Below are 20,400 nucleotides of genomic sequence, written 5' to 3' on the forward strand. Positions count from 1 at the left end.
TAGGGCTGTTTTGACCAGAATTCGGGAAAAAGGCCTCCGACTCAAAAAAGAAAAATGTCAAATTAATGTGCCCAGGGTAGAATTCCTAGGGTACATGATTGATGGTTCTGGGATCCACCCGACATCCCCAAAAATTAAAGCAATCCAGGACGCCCCTACACCTCGCAATCAGACCGAGTTGCAAGCTTTCCTCGGGCTCCTTAACTTCTACAGCCTCTTTCTCAGGCAGAAAGCAACCGTCACTGAGCCCTTGCATCGACTACTAGCCAAAAATGCCAAATGGAGCTGGGGACGAGCCGAGGCCGCTGCTTTCACCGGAGTAAAATGCCTGCTCATAGCTGACTCCCTGCTGGTCCAGTACAGCCAAACCCTGCCACTGGTTTTGACGTGTGATGCATCACCTTTCGGCATCAGCACCGCCCTCAGCCACCGCATGCCCAACGGTGCTGAAGCCCCTATCGCATTCTACTCAAGAACCTTGTGTCCCACTGAACGGAACTATAGCCAACTAGACAGAGAAGCTTTGGCTGCTGTAGCGGGAGTCAAGGGTTTCCACGAGTACCTCTACGGCCGCAACTTCGAACTTGTGACGGACCACAAGCCATTGCTGGGGCTGCTGGCTGGGGACTGACCCACCCCGGTGTTCCTTTCTCCACGCATGACCAGGTGGACTGTTTTCCTGGCTGCCTACACATACAAACTCATACATCACCCAGGCTCCATGCTGGGACACGCCGATGCATTGAGCTGCTGTCCCCTACCTGAACTGTTGGCCGACCCCACTCCTGAGACACCGGTCCTATTGATAGACTGCTTGGACTCTGGACCTGTCTCCTCTGCTGATGTTGCCCGCTTTTCCACGAAGGACAATGTTATTAAGCAGGTGCTTAACTGGGTATGGAGGGGGTGGCCCAAGAGGCCTGTTGGGGCTGAATTTAAAATGTTTTATGCAAAGCGTGACGAGCTGTCGGTTCTTAAGGGATGTTTACTGTGGGGGGACCGGGTGGTTGTTCCAAGCAAACTGTGACAAGCATTATTAGATGCATTGCATGTGGGGCATCCTGGCATCGACAGGATGAAGGCATTGGCTAGGAGTTACGTCTGGTGGCCTAACATGGACAGGGAAATAGAAGAGTGGGTGGCCACTTGCACTCCATGTCAGGAATCCAGACCAGCTCCCCCAGAAGCGCCCGCTAAGGAGTGGGAGCGCCCTCAGGCACCCTGGTCTAGGGTGCACATAGATTTTGCAGGCCCTGTTCACGGCCAAACATTCCTAATAGTTGTGGACGCATATTCAAAATGGTTAGAGGTAGCCCTGATGACCTCTACCATGGCAGAGGCGGTCATCAAGGTGCTACAGAGACTTTTCTCCACGCACGGCCTGCCTGACTCTTGGTCTCCGACAACGGGCCCCAATTTATGGCCATGCAATTCGAGACCTACCTAGCTAGCCAGGGAATTCGGCATGCCCTGGTCGCGCCATTCCACCCGGCTTCCAATGGTCAGGCAGAGAGAATGGTGCGATCTGCAAAAGAGGCCCTCGCCAGAATGGGCCCAGGTGATTGGCAAACACAGGTTGATCACTATTTACTAATCCAACATATTACTCCTAGTGCCACCACCGGGAGAAGCCCTGCCAAGCTTCTAATGGGTCGCCAGCTAAGGTCCCACCTAGACCGGCTACACCCAAACTACTCTGCCACATCGCCCCCAGACTCCACTAGCAAGATTCGGAACTTTAGCATAGGGGATTCAGTATACGCCCACAATTATGCAGGGGGGACTCTGTGGATTCCTGCCACAGTGATAGGCATCACCTGGCCACGCTCTTACTTACTAGAGCTGGAGGATGGTAGAAATTGGAGAAGGCACATTGACCAACTCTGCGGTCGCCTATCCCACTCCAATCTTAGAGCACCAGACGAAACTCTGACGCCAACCGGCCAAGGCCCTACCCAAAAGGAGCAAACATTCACTCCTTCCACAGACTTCTCAATCCCGAGAGATCCAGCAGACTTACCTGAGTTTGTTGCAAGCCCACAGCAAGCCCCGAGTGAACAAACTCCAGCCGCGGCCTGGGGTAAGTTCCAGCAGCTTCCACCAAGAGGAGCTGAAGAGCACACTGGTCCATCCGACCTGCTCAAAGAACCGGTTCAAAATGAACTGCGCAGGTCTGCCAGGGTAAAGCAAAGACCCGCCTAACTAAAAGACTAGGTCACTAACTGGAACACTCCAACTAAGAGGGGAGGGGTGTTAGATATCCACACAAGCTGCTGTGGTTTCCACTCCAGTCTTCTGTTTAGGCGGGAACAGATATTCAATCTGATTGGTTGAGAGGTCTGACAGCTCCCTATAAAAGGAGAGCTGTCAGACCTAACAGTTGCTGGATTGTACATACTTGTCTGTGAATAAAGAGCTGTTGTTGCCTTGAACCTGAGTCTGTCCTCTCATTGCCCTATCTAACACAACTTATTTAACATATATTATTTATTTAAACTGTGCTACCTTTGTTAACCCAATGACATTGAGAATAATTGAGAACGAAAATTATCAAGCTAAGCTATCACACTATGTGTTTGCTTTGCATTTCCCAAATCTATTACAAAGTCCTACATCCTTCATTTATTTCCTAAAACAGGATCTGTTCACAGCTGAAAGCAAACATGGAGACTCTATCAGATAACTAGTGTTCTAGTTCTGAAAAGCCAGGATAGCTCCATTCTCGGCAGGCTTGACATATGACTCAAAAGATTCTATATATTTATATATATACAGTATAAAGTTACATGGAGTTCTAGTCAATCAAACATAGCTTTTGAAAGCCAATATCAAAACATGTCTACTTAGAGGAAAGTTGAGTAACAGGACAATTTTTTTCTACATAAAAAGTTTCAGGTTCAGTCCTGGCATCTTAACATAGGACTTGAAAATCTCCAAGTGAAGGCTTTGGAGGGCTACTGCTATTTAGTGCTAACATCATTGGGCTAAATGGTATAACATAATACAAAGCAATTTCCTGTGCTCCAATATACTGTAATGCTACTATTGCCCTTTGTTTATTTTTTTAGTTCTCAAGACAACCTTCATGAACTTTAGCGGTGGTTACAATGGCCAGAAGGACTTGCATCAATTATAATACTTCTTTAATAACCCTGATTTTGAAGAGGAAGAGCTGGGGCAGGAGAGATACTGCTTACTACCAGAGAAGTACTGAGATGGAGAACTCCACAGAATGCTAAGGACCTCTAAAATTTAGCTCCAGGCCTTTTTCATATAGAACAAAATATCATGGCATTAAATAGTAGATTTACAAAAAAAAAAAAAAAAAAAAAGTTAGGACTTCAAAAATGACAAAATGCTGACTGATGACAGAAAACCAGCCCATTGCCCTAAGAACAATAATGCAAATATTCTAAAAACAAGAAGTTTTTTTCATGTAAATTCTTTCATCAATTATTTTAATATCTGAAGAAACATATATTTATTATTTTATTACATATTTTCTGTCTTTTTGTGACACAAACCACTGACAAATGTCATTTAGCACTTGGAGGGCTGAAAGAATATTGTTCTTTATTAGCTGTTTTCCTATATACTAAATACGTTGGAGTAGTCTATTATTTGCACTTTTCATGTTGCTAACCATTAGTAGTGTTAGGAGTGCAGATAAAAGGGGAAAACCTGATATTTATTCTTCTCCTTTTTCTTTCTTCACTGCCTGATGAAGCAGAAAACTATTCTAGCATGATTTGGCTCCCCTTTTGTTGGTCCTTAGCCTATCTCTATTTTCTCTGTTTTCAGTTACTGGAGTCAACACATTTCTATTTAACAAGCAATAAGGTTGAGAAAAAGGGTTAGCTCCTGTTAAGGCACCAGCTTAGAAACCAGAAAAAAATGATCTCTAGTGCCATCTTATGCACAAAGCCAGTTCAGTGCTCTACAACCAGTCATTATCTCTCCGCCCAAGTAAGAATGCAATGGCCATTTTCTTTGAAATCTTGAAAAGGAAACATCAAGGACCCGTGGTTGATTGGAAGGCACAAAAAAGTTTGACATATTTTAGATACCTTGAGACTGCCCTGAGACAATGTGGAAAACATTACCATGAAATCTACCTTCCCATGAGCTGGTGATGAGAAGACGACAAGGGAGAGGCATAGGCAAAGCATGCAAGTGGTTAGACACAGATGGGGAAATGGGCCTTACCTCTCTTCCTTATTTCCTTTTCTTCTTCTTCTCTGCTCTACCTGAAAACAAAATTCAGAGATGCAGGTCTTTCCTTAATAAAAGGACAAGGGCAACTACCTTGTATTTTTGGATCTCAATCAACTATATTATTTTTAATAGACTTACTTACATACCAGCATCTATGTGCTGCTAAACATGGAACTCATGAGTGAATGGGTTACCTGAAACTTTCCTCTACAAAATACACATTTAAAACCCTTTCATATATTTATATTAAATAATTCATGTTTGGGGTGACTTATTCTTGGCATTAAAAGGGAGCCCTTTTTCAAATGCCAACATAATCTCCTTACGTAGCTAAAATAGAGGATATTAATAGGCAGATGAAACTCTACATTTTTGTACATGAAAACTATTAAAATCTCTAATGGGTGGATCTATGGGCTGAGAAAACGAACAAAAGCTGAACATATTTAATGGTCGTAGTATTTGGAGTTTTGTTAAGAAAAATAATTTTAACATAATATCATTGGGAAGAGGACACACCCGGCTGCTCAAGTTCCTGAATAGGAACATTCTAGACTACAACATTTTCTTACAGGAACCATTTGATAATAGTGACTTCCTATTTATATTGTTCTGTTTGTTATAAATAATGGTTGAAGATAATAAAGTAATGCAAATATAGGTACTTGATTATTTTATTGGCATCAAAGCAATGATAAAATATAAAGAACTCTGTGGTACACTGTGAACTGAAGCATTCTTATCAAATAGAACCAGTGCTTTAGCTGACTGTGTCAGTTGATATTTCAATCTTCTTTATACAAAGCAGACTTTGACTAACCAAGTTGAAATTACTTGATGCAATCACACATTTTACAATTGTAGGAATTGAAAGACAGGGTACATTTTCTACTCTCCCCATTTGATTCTCACAAGGGGAAGGCTTGGACTCTCTGTTCCAGTTGTCTGGTTATGTTTGAATAACATCCTTATCTGGATTCAATTAATTTTGATCAATGATCAAGAAATTGCATTAAAGCAAAGTTTAAAAAAACTAAAACTGTATTTTAACACAGTATGTTGTTAGTGTTCAGGTAACAGATAAACACATATCTGAGAGCAGGAGGTCCATATAGTAATTATTCATTCTTCCGGGGTATTGATGCAGCAGGGGTAACGTGTAATTATTATAAATATCCCTATATTAAAATTACACTATAGTAGCACTTGATAATGGCTTCTATCTCTCAAAATCCACATGTGCAGTTACACTTGGCTAATAAAATTTTAGAATGCCTACTCTACAGAAATAAAGAGGAAAGGAAATTGTGCCTGGCCTTGAAATTCCTAGGAACCTAGGAAAGTTAGGAGTTCAGTGAAGGTAAAGATTCCCCTCGCACATATGTGCTATCGTTCCTGACTCTAGGGGGTGGTGCTCATCTCCATTTCAAAGCTGAAGAGCCAGCGCTGTCCAAAGATATCTCCATGGTCATGTGGCCAGCATGACTAAATGCTGAAGGCGCACGGAATGCTGTTACCTTCCCAGCTAAGTGGTTTTATTTTTCTATTTGCATTTTTACATGCTTTCAAACTGCTAGGTTGGCAGGAGCTGGGACAGGTAACGGGAGCTCACTCCGTTACGCAATGCTAAAGATTCAAACCGCTGAACTGCCGACCTTTCTGATCGACAAGCTCAGTGTCTTGGCCACTGAGCCGCTGCTTCCCTTAGGAGTTAGGTATGCAAGCCTAAATACATCTTTCAAATTCAGCACACCATTTTATTAGTCTCCCTTTGGAGTTTTTTTACAAACTAGTTGCAGTCTAACAAATCTGGTAGGCGCCAGGATTGGATCATCTCCCACATCTCTTTCTGATCCCAATATTGTTCTTTAGGACATTAAAGAATATCTGCTCAAGAAAAATAATCCAAAAGAGAATTGGGTACAAGAAATTGGTCTCTTCTTGATTGTTTTAAGGGATCATTTTAAACTATGAGGGATGGGGTATTGCATTATATTATCTCTTTTCTAGTAGTGTCTCATTCACACTCTGAAGTTTTACCTATTCTTTTCTACTAGCAAATTCTTATATACCTGGTACAACTATATTAGCTGCTGTATTGTTTCTCAACTAGTAATTTCAAAAAGTCTTTTGTTTCCTCTTTTTATCTCACGGCAAGTACTGTACAAACATCACTTCTAAAAGTTAGGAGTTGGAGTGATATTGAAGATATCAAAGGTCCTGTAAATTGACGTTCAAGCTTACGTTTATTCAAATCTAATGTAAGTTTTATAAAGAATTTTCACTGTATGGGCTGTTTCAGTGTCAATCTAGCACTATCTGCTGTACTCTTCAAAACAGGTAAGTCTTTATTTGGAAATGTATATTCTTTTCAGCACAGTGGACAAGGTAGATGTTAGATCAGTTGTATTCATTCCAATAATGTTTAAATCAATAAATCATGAGGTATCCATTGCATAAATTTAAAATCTTTCTAAAAACCTCTAGAGTTTTCTGTGCATTAATTTCATGCATTAGGACAATTAGCATAGCACCTTCAAACTCAGAGTTTGAAACTGCATGTTTTTATTTAAATACTATAAATCCCAATGACTCCAGTTGGACTATCTTCCAAGAAAATATGCATCAGATTACAGTTTAGCTTATATGAATATAGGTATATAAATATTATCTAATAATGCATATGGCTTTGTTTTCACTTGAACTTTCTGAAATTGAACAAAATAAAAACAAGTGTATTACGTAAGTAACATGCCTGAGCTATCAGGCAAAATGTATTTGATTTATTAATTTAATTCAAAAATTGAATCAAATCTGAAAGTTAATCCAGTCCAGATATTCAAAATAAATTGTTAAGTGTTTTTCCTAATAGTTTTTTGGGGGAAATTTTGATTTTTAGACAGAAGCATCAAAATGATTAGAAAAGAATCAGAAGCATTCAATTTGATGTTTCACTTTGACTTTTCAATTAAATTCAAAAAGTCAATTCCAAGGTTTAACCACATCATCAGAAATTTGATTGCCCAAATGTTTTTACTTAACCCCATATTTAAATAAATCTAAATGGCACCTTTTGCCATTACTACTAAACAAGAAATCAAGCACCCTGAATATTCCTTGATGTCTTTATTTCTTTGATCCTTTTCATTAATATATCTACTTGAAAATTAATTACATCCCCTTTCTCCTAGCCATCTTGTGTTTAATAAGTATTTTAATACCTTCCTTCTTTAGTTTAACTGCCAGTATCTTTTTTTGTTTCTCAGTGAAATCCCATCCAACAATAACTTGTTTGTCTTCCTTTTTCTTCATATACAAATGTATGTTCTTTGCTTTTGCATTTGAACATTCCAAAGAATTAGGAAATTTAGATATATTTACAAACCTCAACATTGTTTAAATAAATAAGCAAACCCCTATATTTATACAACAGAGAATCAAAATTTATTTTCAGTTCCTTCAGTTGTGGATAAAACAGGTGATTAATCTGCGAACTTAGTCCTCAGGGATGTTTATAATAGAATTCCTCACCTTTTCCAGAGCTAAGCCTTGGTGGGGGGAAAAAGAACATGCTTGCTAAAATATTTAATTATTCATTTCACTTAAGTGTTTGCAGTCTTTTTGCACAAGTGCAGCATTGAAATGACTCCAATGCTTTTCAGTAAAGCATTGCAAGTCCAGGTTCTCATTTCAAAAGGAAAACGGAAAGACAGATGGATAGTATTTATTAAGCAGCCATCACTGGAACCAATATTTTACTCAGGAAAGTCTGCAAGAGGAAGGTTTTTTTAAAATATGTATTCCTAAAGAAATTTGGAAGAAAACTACCTGCTCTCTCATGATCATCTTTCTAATGTAAAATATGAAAGACAGAATTACTGCTCAAAACCAGTTGATGTTCCAAGGTACCAGAAGTCAGAGGATACCAATTTTTAATTTCTATCAGTCATATGGAAACTAATATTAAGCAACAACATGAATACTCTGGATACTAAGAAGATATCCAACTGCTGCATCTTCCTGGAACCTCCTGTTGAGACAGCGGAGTTAAATCATTGCAGGCATCTACTGATTTCATCAGAATATAGCCACAAAATCAGGTAATCTGACAAACATTAGCTTATTGTTTGGAAAAGCTCAGTCATTCCCATCACTTCAAATCTCCATCAATATTCCAATAGAGCTCAGAAGCAACACAGCTCTAACAGAGTTGTACTCTGACATGAGGTCTGTTGACAGAGGAGATCTGTTCAGGGAACTGAATTTAAAATATATGTTGATATTTAACAGAAAAACAATATCTTCATCAGCAATACTGTATCTACAGCAATTATAAGACAAATGATCACAAGGTGGCTGAGGGAAAGAAATCTCCATATTTTTCTGGCAAAGCATGAGATTTTATTTTTATTTCTGCATGTTGTATATAAAGCTGCTGCATTCTGGAACATATCTGTAACACTCCTTCTAAAATTTACAGAATTATTTTCACAGACTTTGGCATGGGTGGAGATATACAGTGGTGATGTCGAGAAAAAAATGAGCATTCTCAAGATTCAGGCTGCTGTGTAATACGTATTTATCTGGAAATAAACCCAACTGAAAAAGAAGCTAGACTTTTCCCCTAAATAAATATAATTAGGTATGTGTTGTTGTTGGATCTTCTGCTATTAAGAGATTGGTATCCTTGTATAATAGCATTGTTCCCGAAAGGATGACAGCAGGCTGGTTGGTGGGCTGGTTAATAGATTACACTACATAATTCTTAATGTGTTTTGAGGTGGAGAGTATATGTTTATCTTCCATTTGTAGAAAGCCCATAAAGGAATGATTAGAGTTTTCCCCAGGGAAATGATTCTGAGAAGAAATCAGCTTAGTTCTACTCAAAAGTGTTCTTAACACAGATTCTTATATCATTGTGTAACACCTATAAAGATTTATACCCTTCAGCCTAGATGAAGAATAGCTGAAAATTTTTAGTAGCAACAGGAAAGTAGATTTTTGTGTATGCAGTAGTTGTTGTGGTAGTAGAAAATGCCTGACTAATACATGTTGTTTTCACTCATATCAAAAGCCTAAGAAGCCATCAACAAGATGAAAGAAATTCAGTTGTTCTTGTGTGTCGCCTTTCTATTTGCATTTGGAATAGTTTATGAACTGTCCCAAGAACCAGATTGCCTCTTTTTCTGCAATCCAATTCCCAAACATTTCCTGAGGCCCAATGATGTCATGTCCCAGGGCAGAAGTATCATCTTTCTGGAGACAACTGATCATCTGCAACCTTCTCAACTCGTTTTATGTTCTGTGGAATCAGCTGCCAGAGTTTATCCAGACAGGCCCATCATTTTCTTTATGAAAGGACTGGGCAGCAACACATTGCAGGATGTAAAGTCTTCTTACCCCGCACTTTTCTTCTTATCAACTATGAAGAATGTTTTCCTTTTTCCTCTTCAGGAGGACATTTTATTTCAGGACACGCCTCTATTGTCATGGCATCTTCAGGTAAGATGGGAAGTGGGAGTGTTTTTCTGAATAGCCAGAAAAAATAACAACATTAATTCTAGCTGACCTGTTCTGTTGACTCTGTTATTGCTCTTGCATCTATCAAGGAAAAAAACCTCTTCTTTGGGACTTGTGTTTGACTCCAGCCCCATTTCCTTGAAAAACTAAGGAAGAGGTGTTCACAGATCTGTGAACACCTCTTCCTTAGTTTTTCAACTGACACATGATTTTACTACTTATGGAGTCTTAATTGTATTCTATGTCTTTAATTCTTTATATTCTATATTCTATATTATACATTTTGCTAGCAATCTTAAGTACCCACCGGAAGAGAATACACACAGACACACACACACACACACACACGCATGCATGCACAGAAGTTTATCTCCTAGTGTAGATCTTAGCAAAAAGAATATTACTCACAATGTACTATAATGTGCTACAAGAATTTTTCTTTAACATTAAGTGTACCTTGTACCCATGGTACAGTATGGTGGGATTATTCTCTAAGACTCTATCCATAGCACTTCCAGGAATGACTGTGAGACTACTCTTAAAGAAAAAAACGGTCAATCTTGATTCAGAATACTTTCCCAAACATAAATGTTAAATGGAAAGGGTTTTACTTGATCTTCAATGGTCTGTTTAAGTGTAAAAAAATAAAGTTAACAGGTTGCCTGAACTCTGCAAAATTAATACAACACATCAGGAAATAACCACATTGGCTCTCTTTGAAAAATTATTCTCTAAGAACAAAGCTCACCACCAGGTCAATCTATACAGCAGCAGCTATGCAGGTTTTTAGGAAAAAGGCTTAAGCATGATGTAATTTCTGACTCATTTGTAAGGAGCTAACAATTGGATTTGAGATGTTTTACATGTGCTTGGAAAAAGCTATCCACATTAAGGATGAAGTAACTTTTTAAACATTATGCTATATCTTGCTATGGACATTAAAAGAATAATATGAACATTTTTTTCTGAAGCTTTTAAACTTTTGCTTAATATATCTTTATTTGGACATGGTTTTCACCCTATGTAGAATATTGCCTTTAAGTTAGTAAGAGTTGCATTCTGAACAGGCTGCAGCAGTATCTATGTGCTAATCACAATATGTTTTGTTGCTTAAAGCTTTCAAAGAATATTAAGAAAATATAGAAAAAAACAGTATAACTTATATTAGTGGATTCATTATATTTTTTTAAAAAACATACTTTGGTTAGCACAAATACACACACACACATTTCTCTGTGTGTATGTATGCATATATGTATATGAGGGAGTGTACATACACATCAGAGGTGGGTTCCTGTCAGTTCTAACCTCTTCTATAGAAGAGGTTCCACAAATCTACCATGCCGGTTAGAACCGGTTCCAGCTCCCTCCCCCCACCCGTCCGCATCATGCTTGCCCCGCCTACCGCTCACTGATTGGCTGGCTCACCAATCGCCCCACCTGCCTCTAGGAGTCCTATCTAAACCTTAAAGTCTTAAAGCTGTCACGTTTGAACACTCCTGGGGGGTTCTTTCCTAAAGGATTACGGGTGCAAGGGTCTTGTAACTTGTCAGCTTTAAGACTTGCACACTTCAATGCCAGAGTTCCTGAGCCAACATGACTGGAGGAGGAATTCTGGGAGTTGAAGTCCACAAGTCTTAAAGCTGTCAAGTTTGAACACCCCTGGCGGGGTTTTTTTCTAAAGGGTTAGGGGTGCAAGGGTCTTGTAACTTGATAGTTTTAAGACTTGCGTGCTTCAAATGCCAGAGTTTCTGAGCCAACATTTTGGTTGCTAAACAAGAGAGTTAAGTGAGTTTCACCACATTTTACAAGTTGGCCACACCCACCCAGTCACATGACTGCCAACCCACTCCCACTCAGTCACATGGCCAGCAAACCACTCCCTCAAAGGAGGCCACACCTACAGAAGGTTATAAAAAAATTTGAAACCCACCACTGATACACACACACACACGCACGCACATCCTGCAACATCTTGACTAAGTCATAATTAAGCCTATATATACATCCAGAATTTGAATCTGTAACATCTTAGGCAAGTTGTACTATATGGATATCATTTCTTCACTGCAAGTACGAAAATATTGCTTTATCTTAGCTAGTTGTTATTCCTTGCTTATGTATCAATTTTGATTTTTTTTCAGGTCAATGCAACAAAGGAGAAATATTGGGCCTATGTTATTTCTGATGCAATCAGACTGGCAGTAGTGTGGAAATATGGTGGAATTTATATGGATACTGATGTTATTTCCGTCAAACCTATCCCAGTGGCTAATTTTTTGGCAGCTCAGTCTTCCCAATTCTCCAGCAATGGGGTCTTTGGTTTTCAGCATCATCATTGGTTCATCTGGGATTGCATGAACGATTTTGTTCAGAATTACAATGGAGACATCTGGGGAAATCAGGGACCTTACTTGTTTACAAGAATACTACAGAAGAAATGCAATCTTAGAGATTTTGAGAATGTGGAAGACCACACATGTTACAACGTTTCCTTTTTGCACCCTCAACGTTTCTATCCCATTCCTTATAAAACATGGACAAAGTATTATGAAGTATGGATCACAAAGCCAGAGTTCAATCATTCCTATGCTTTGCACTTATGGAACTTCATGAACCAGAAAGAGAAAAAGAATATGACCATTGGAAGCAACACACTTGTGGAAAACCTGGTCAGAACACATTGTCCTAATACATATAGATTGGAGCTGCACAAAACACAGCTGCCTCAAAATAAAACTAGTTAAGTTTGAAAACTTGTTGCTTTTTGTGAGTACTCCAAGAAGTCCTTCCTTTCTTTTTACAGGCATGCCAGTCTCCAATGCTGGATATTTGAAAGACCAGGAAATCAAGGCCTCCAAAACTCATAATAAATAAAGTTTAACAGGTGCATTAACAGAGTTGGAAGGGACTTTGCATGTCATCTAGTCCAACCCCCTGCCCAAGCAGGAGACCCTACATCTGCCTCTACCTAGGATCAAACTCACAACGTCCTGATTGTGAAGTGAGAGCTCCACCTCTAGCCACAAGTTAAGCCCTGCAATTTCTCCCCTCCCTGCCCGGATCCATCATGCTACTAACACTCAGTGGGAATTTTGACCAGCCACTGGACTGCTCAGAAACATATGAAATAAGAGGGAAACTTTTATTTCCTATACTGAACAGGAGAGCTCCAATCTTGCCTTGAGTTTTTTCTATAATTCCAGCATATCACAACTGTGATTGAAATGCAGTAATCCTTCAAATATTAATTTGCCAATCTTCAAAGATAATATTTAACACTTTTAGAATGCAGGGAATGAACAAGCAATATACTTAGAACCTCTATTTGATTCCGGGAAATATACAGCTTCTTCTTAGGATTTTCCAAATGTAAATCTTTTCGCCATTTTCATTTCACACTAGAAAACTAAACCCTATGTGGTAGTGATGGCAGACTTCAATGCTATATTTTAAAACAAAATAAAACCAATAATTTTAATTGTATGTTATTGTTGTTTTATGGTTAGCAAATATTTTTTATAGGAACTTGTCTTTCAACAGGGAGAATAAATCAGAGATAAGATGATAACTTTTTATTGTAATTTCTAGTACCTCTGTAAAAACACTCATGAATTTTAGGTAGCAATGAAGACATAATATGGGGATTCCTTAAAGACAGATTTGTGCTTGTTTCTATTCCTTTTAACAGCAACCTATGGAATGTTTCTTTTATCAATTCTCTTTGATGAAAGTTTATAAAGTTATCATTACTAATAAAATTTGTATCTTCAGGAGATGCCTATTATTTTACAACCATATTTCGTAATATATAATTGCAATGTTATCTTTGGTTATGGAAAGAATAATTTCATATTGTTTTTAGTGTAATAATGAAGAAACTTAGAAGCCAGTAACTTGTGATAGCTTCACATCAAATGAATATATGTTTAACATTAAGGAAAAAGACTAGGAATGGGATATTTTTTATCCAAAGTAGGTTTATTTCTTATCTGTAACCTCAATATGTTGTCCAATGGGGCACTTAAACTTTGTTGAGACATGTTCTTTCACTTGGAACTATTCTAGTTGGCACTTAATAGATCACTTCATTTCTAATAGCAAACCTGTTGCACTAAGTCTCTCCAGGAACAGTACCATACTTACTAGGAAGAATATATCATACAATATATTTTGCAATATTTGTTCAGCTAGTTTCCAATTTTAAGTAAGACTGCGCAATATATATACATGCACACATGTCTCTTGGGCTTAGCTGGCTCCTCGCTACTCCTTCAGATTGTTCTTGTATCTTCCGAAATTTAAGATGTGTTTTTCATTTATAATAAATTACGCTGAAAACTATTTCTAATCTTTGTCAAAATAAGCTCAAATTCTCAGGCACCATGTAATACTCCCTTGTAGGGCAAAACCAAACCCAATAATTAGCATAGAAGTCATATAACAGTCTCTTCTGATGCCGAACTAGCAATAGAAAAAGGAAATAAGGGAGAAGGAATGGGAAAATTGTCAGGAGATATTCTTTGACTTTTTTTACTGGAAACTTTATAACTGGCCAGTATTGCAGTTGTGATAATGATCAGAAAGATTGCTGTGCAAGGTGAGGGGGGTCTTTAAAAAGTTGAGAATAAGGCACTAATAGTTTTGGAATGTAATATTTTGGTAGCAATAGTATCTGTATTATAAGAACAACTGCATAAATAATGAAAAGAATAGATGAACAACAAATGTAATGATGTGAAATGAAACTAGCTTTCTTTTAAAAAATCATTTGCTGTATAAGAATGCCATTTACAATTATTGAAGTATACATCACTAAAGTATACATGGTTTTGTCATTGTTTTGTATACTACATTTCTTATTCATTTTTCACTGACCATTTGAAGGCTCAAAGATGTAACATATTTGTGTAAAGCTGTGATTTTATTCTTACTAACCAGGGAATAATCCCGGGTGTATTACTCCAAATAGATATGTATAGAAACGAACTACATTGGTACCTCAATACTCATTGTTAATTGGTTCTAGGAGGTGTGATGAGGACCAAAAACTATGAGTACCAAACAATTTTTTCTCATAAGGAATAATGTAGCGAGCCACAAGGCTGCCAACACTGACAAGTTCTTGTGTGTTGAGTACCAAACAAACAATGAGAACCAGGACAAAAGTTTTGGGTCAGAATGCATCAAATTTGATGACTTTCAAAGCAATTGAGTACCCAGGTACCACTGTATTAATGTATGTTAAAATGTTAGCTTTTGACATGTATTAAGATTGCTTAATGATAAAGCTAAGAAAGCTCAAAATAATCTATTTCAGTGTTTCTCAACTTTGGAAACTTTTCTCTATGTAGATTTCAACTCCAAGAATTCCCCAGCCAGCATTTCTGGGAGTTGAAATCCACACATATTAAAGTTGCCAAGACTGAGAAACACTGATCTACTACAATTTAGGACTGGTTTCTTCTGACAGCAAAGATGGAAGTAGACTGTTACATTTCTCCTTTAGGTTTAGAAAAACAAATCACGTTTATTTTAAGAGAAATAAAAGAACGCAATTCAGGGAAGAGATATATGCTATTTTAGAATTGGTTATAATTTAATTACAGTATGTTAGCACACTTCAATAGGAAAGACTCTTAGGCTTATCTATGAGCCCTCAATAATGCACAGTGAGGAGGCCTGAGCTATGCCAAGGTTTATGGCTGGGCCTGATGATGAAACAACTTCCCACTTAATATAAGGTTAGTCCCCACACTGTAGCAAGCTGTTTTTTTGTATTCTGTACTTTGTGTTTTAAGACCTATGTGCCATAAAAGGTTCCCCATTTTTCTTTTTTGGAACCTGACAAGAATTGTTTTGTATGTTCTACACCCAGAAAGGGACCTTCCCCCCTCTTTCACCATTTAGTTAAGCAAACTTTAAAAATGCAAAAAGAAAGGAACTTTCCCGCTTTCTCTCATCAGTGCCCGATAATTTTGGAAGGCTGCTCTGAGGTTTATTAAGTGGCGCCTCCTTTTGAAACGTAGAATATATCTCGGCTGCTACTTCGGCTTTCCTTGGAAGCCCCAGCAGCAAATTAAAGGGTCTCCGTCTCTCATTCAGGGGCATTTTGTTCGTTCAACGGGGCACAGAAGGATACAATTGAAGTTCTCAATAGAAGGTGGCCCCAACCTTTGGACTCGCCTCCTCTCTGCTGGTAGTGATGAGGCACCAAACCAGAAACGGGAGAGACAGCTTTGTTATTCAACAAGCGAAGCCTTAATAGACCTCTGAGGACCAATATTGTAACAGACTGTGATTGCCCGATCCTCCCACGTTGTACACTGTGGATAGATTACAGCCGGAATGAAGCTTAAACAAGCAAGATAAAGCAATCAGGTGCCGTGTTTTCATAAATTACTACAGCAACAGCTTGGCTTGGGGGACGGTTTACCAGCTGTTTCCAGCCCTCCTGGGATAAACTCCGAAGGCGAAGCGAGAGCCTCGGAATTGCTTTCAGGCTTCACCTCTGACGTTGCAAATTTCGGGCCGGGGAAGCGATTCGTTGCTGTGGCGCTGGGATCTTTTGCCTGGATGGTGTTGAATTTCCTGGGTGGGAGGGGAGAGACGGAGGATTTCAGCGCCGAGTTTTGTCTCCAACCCACCGCTGTTTGTATCGGGCCTTTCTTTAAGCGCGAGTGCAGGCACACAATCACACACACACACACACAAACACCGCCCTGATTCACAAAATGTTCTTCCTGCGGGCAGGTAAGGATTTGCTTTGTTGGAAATGTAGTTCCCGTGCTTGGATACCAAAAAAAAAAAAAAAAAAAAAGCTGGATAAATGGAGAGAGACGAGGAGGAGGGACTACGCCTTGCTCGAGCCAGTTCCTTCTCCTGCAGATTTGCATCGCTTTCTCGGTTAACCATTGCCAGCTTGTTCATTGCTGAAACTCTGGCATGTCGGAATAATGATACTGGCTACTGAACAGGGAACGAAATGATCTCCCTCGGCGATCAGCTTTCACCAGTCTTAACTTTTCTTCGAAAGCCGTTTCCTTTGGAACCGTTTCCTTAGGCCCGGAGAAGGCGAGGTCCCTGGAGGATACGTGGCTTATAACCGGGAAGGGGGGCGGGAAGAGAGATAGAGGGGGGCTTTGAAGGGAAACCGAGGCAGGGAGTCGGATACGGTTTAGTAACAAAGCGGCTTTCCGGATTCTCGAATGGCTCTTCTTGCTTAGTCTGAAGCCGCGTGTGGGAGGCTGCTGGCCTCGAGAAGTTACGCCGCTTGGAAGATGCTTGGACCGTCAATCGGCGCCCGTTGCCCCTGTCTTTGTTGAGGCTTTCGCGTTTCTGAAAGTCTGGAAAATAGGGGCTCGCGTTTCCATTTTGGAAAGGAAAGGTTGATCATCAGCTGGCTCTTTTTTTTTAATGAGGACAAGAGATCCAGTAGAACTGGATCGATTGTGGCCTCCATCCAGCGATGGAGATGCCCAGATCCAAGCCTCTTGTGAACTAAATATTAATATTTAGGATTAATATTAATATTTATTAATATTAATTTACTAATATTTATTAGGATAAATATTAAAATCCTAAATATTAATATCAATCCTTGTGGGTTGTATACTAGTACAGGCAGTGCTCTTATGATCGCAACTGAGCCCAAAATTTCTGTTAAGTGAGACATTTGATATGCAAGTTTTGCCCCATATTATGACCTTTGTTGCCATGGTTGTTAAGTGGATTACTGCATTTGACAAATTAGAAACCCAGTTGTTAGGTGACTCTGGCTTCCCCATTGACTTTACTTGTCAAAAGGTTGCAAAAAAGGATGACATGACTTTGGGACACAGCCATGGTCATAAGTATAAACTAGTTTGCCAGTTGGGTTGTTTCATGAAAATGCCAGAAAGGTAGAGCTTTCAGTAAGTTTGATTTAGAAGTGCTCCAGACCTGCAAGAGTTTTAAAATGGCATTAACTTTAATGAGGAAGCCTGAATAAAGAGAGGACCCTTTAAAGCAGTGTTTCTCAACCTTGGCGACTTTAAGTCCTGTGGACTTCAACTCCCAGAATTCCCTAGCCAGCTGGCTGGGGGATTCTGGGAGTTGAAGTCCACAGGACTTAAAGTCGCCAAGGTTGAGGAACACAGCTTTAATGAGTACAGGTAGTCCTTGGCTTAGCAACAGTTCATTTAGTACAGGGGTGTCCAAACTTGAGAACTTTAAGACTTGTGGACTTCAACTCCCAGAATTCCCCAGCCAGCAAGGCTGGCTGGGGAATTCTGGGAGTTGAAGTCCACAAGTCTTAAAGTTCCCAAGTTTGGACACCCCTGATTTAGTATAACCAAAGTTACAACAGCATTGAACAAAAGTGACTTAAGATCATTTTTCACACTTAGGACCATTGCAGTATCCCTGTGCTCACATAATAAAAACTGAGATGCTTGGCAACTGATTCATATTTATGATGGTTGCTGTGTCCCAGGGTCAGATGATCAGCTTTTGCTACCTGCTGACAAGCAAACTCAATGCGGCATCCAGATACACTTAACCGTGTTACTAACTTAACAAATGCAATGATTCACTTAACAACTGTGGCAAGAAAAGCCATAAAATGTGGCAAACTCACTGAACACATATTTCACTTAGCCACATAAATGTTGGGCTCAATTGTGGTCCTAACTCAAGGACTACCTGCAGTAAAAAGATGTCATCCTCATATGATGTCCTAAGCAACTCTGAATCATTTTCAAAGCATGCCTAGCCCTTATATCTATATCTTATCTGTTTGTGTGAATAGTTTAGCTATGGAGGACTTTAGGTTCAATTTCCAAAAGGCAGTTTTGGAGAATACAGGAGTGAGTCTTAACATCTGTCTACATTGTTTCAAAAGTTATGTTTTCTTTTTGGTTGCACAGCCCTTGTGGAATCCTAGAAAGAGTCTGTCCTGGTCTAAGGTGTTGCTACATTTCCATCAATCCCTCCCTCCTTTCCAGTTTTGCTGGTTGAGGTGCATGACTCTACTGAATATTCTTTTGCACCTCTGAATTGTATTAGAAAGGAATCCTTGTAAACAACATAGCGCTTAATGGATAAAAAATGTTAATTGCATATAATATGCCCTGAATACCTCTCTTCCTATCTGATGTGTATTTTATAAAGACCAGAGTTTAGAAAGCTTTGGGCTGACCAAAGCAGAGATTCCCACAACTTGGTCCAGTGTTTTACAACCTTGGCAACTTTAAGGTGTGTTCAGTTCCCTGAATTCTCCTTCCAGAATGGAATAGCTGGGGAATTCTGGGAGTCGAAGTTCACACGTTTTCTCATTTTAAAGTTGCTAAGATTGAGAAACACTGGGATAGTCCTCTTAAAATGAGAGGAGAAGTAACAGTTTTACTGGGCATGTCTTATCCATCAATCAACAAATGAGGATTTAACATTCTTTTAGCCACCTGGAGTCCTTTGCTATTAGATGGGCAGCAAATAAATACATAAATAAATTTGTGATGTGGACTGCTTCAGGGCAACATAGGTCTGCAGTTCTTGTATGAATTCCATGTCCCATACATTGAAACCAGATTTTATAAGTTAAGCATACAAAGCGGGCATGACCCAAATAAAACTTCATGCTTAGAACCACTATTTATGAAACATAATTAACATATGTAGGCTTTGTGATGGTTGTACATGTTTTTTTCAGAAATACAAATAGTTTTTTTTCCAACCCCCAAAAATAATTTTCCTCTGTCCCAAAGATGGGATTTCAGATGACCGTTAGGTGATCTGAATGACATGAATTACCAGTACAATTTTTATATGACATTGTCTTCTGGCTAACTGCCTAAAATATAACCTCCAATAAGTGGATAGTAAAGCAATATATCCTATACACTTCAGCTTCATACAGCTCAGTTCTCATTGGTGAAGGTGTGTAGGTAGAGAAACTCAGAACACGTCATACTACCAAGAAATCCTTCAATACATAAATGTTCAATTTACCCAGCTTGTGCATCATTTTGTTTTTTTGTTAATATATTGTGCTTTGTGTTACTATTTTTCTTTCAGTTAAAATTAGCATCCATGCTCACATACTCAGCCTATGAAAGAATTTAATTCACAGGCATCTAGCTAGGAGGAAGCAATGTGTTAGGTACAGGGGGTTTGATTTTTAGTTGTCCAGGTTAAAGATGTGAAAATACATTTAAAGTTTTCTGTTTATTTGTGCTATTTCTCCAATATTAAAGGTAATGGGGAAAAACATGGTAGGCCTGACTTCTCAAATTAGCTGTCTTCTTTTACCTGCAGCATTAATAAGCAGATTTATCAATTCCACTTTATATAAGGATAACAAATTATTTTAGGACTTCCAATAATGATTTTGAATGTTCATTATGCTGTTGCGTTAAAAAATAGAATTGAACTTTATAATTCACATACAAACATATATAAATTGGATAAGTCAAGTACATAGAAGTATTAGTGGATTCCTAACAGAAAAGGTGCTAGTTTTCAGGCCTTCTGCTGAACATTTTTCCATTGTTAAATGATTTAGCATCTTTTCCTTTGTAGTTCTATTCTTGAACATTTAACAGAATTAAATGTTTTCCCCAAAAACACTTCAGAAGCAGTGCTTTCCCCCCCTTTTTTTTCCCCTTCTTTTTCTTGACATGTTTTCCT

The 20,400-nt window shown here is 38.8% G+C and overlaps 2 protein-coding genes across 4 annotated transcripts in view; both read left to right on the plus strand.

Moving 5' to 3' along the window:
- Positions 1-9,309: 9,309 nt before the first annotated feature.
- On the plus strand, positions 9,310-12,482 carry A4GNT (alpha-1,4-N-acetylglucosaminyltransferase; the record flags this gene model as incomplete). The annotated part of the gene is made up of 2 exons (XM_081954051.1): positions 9,310-9,717; positions 11,880-12,482. The coding sequence occupies 2 exons, from the start codon at positions 9,310-9,312 to the stop codon at positions 12,480-12,482; spliced, it is 1,011 nt and encodes a 336-aa protein (XP_081810177.1).
- Positions 12,483-15,810: 3,328 nt separating this feature from the next.
- DZIP1L (DAZ interacting zinc finger protein 1 like) overlaps positions 15,811-20,400 on the plus strand; it is a 34,971-nt gene continuing 30,381 nt past the window's right edge. The window contains exon 1 of one of the 3 annotated variants that reach the window (XM_081956419.1): positions 15,811-16,116. The gene's annotated coding sequence lies outside the window, so the exon portion shown is untranslated. Of the gene's footprint in view, positions 16,117-16,187; positions 16,489-16,794; positions 16,815-20,400 lie in introns of those variants that run through there. The other 2 variants (XM_081956418.1, XM_081956420.1) reach the window with 2 other exon arrangements.

Source organism: Natrix helvetica, assembly GCF_964273705.1.
Source record: "Natrix helvetica genome assembly, chromosome: 5".
NCBI lineage: Eukaryota > Metazoa > Chordata > Lepidosauria > Squamata > Natricidae > Natrix > Natrix helvetica.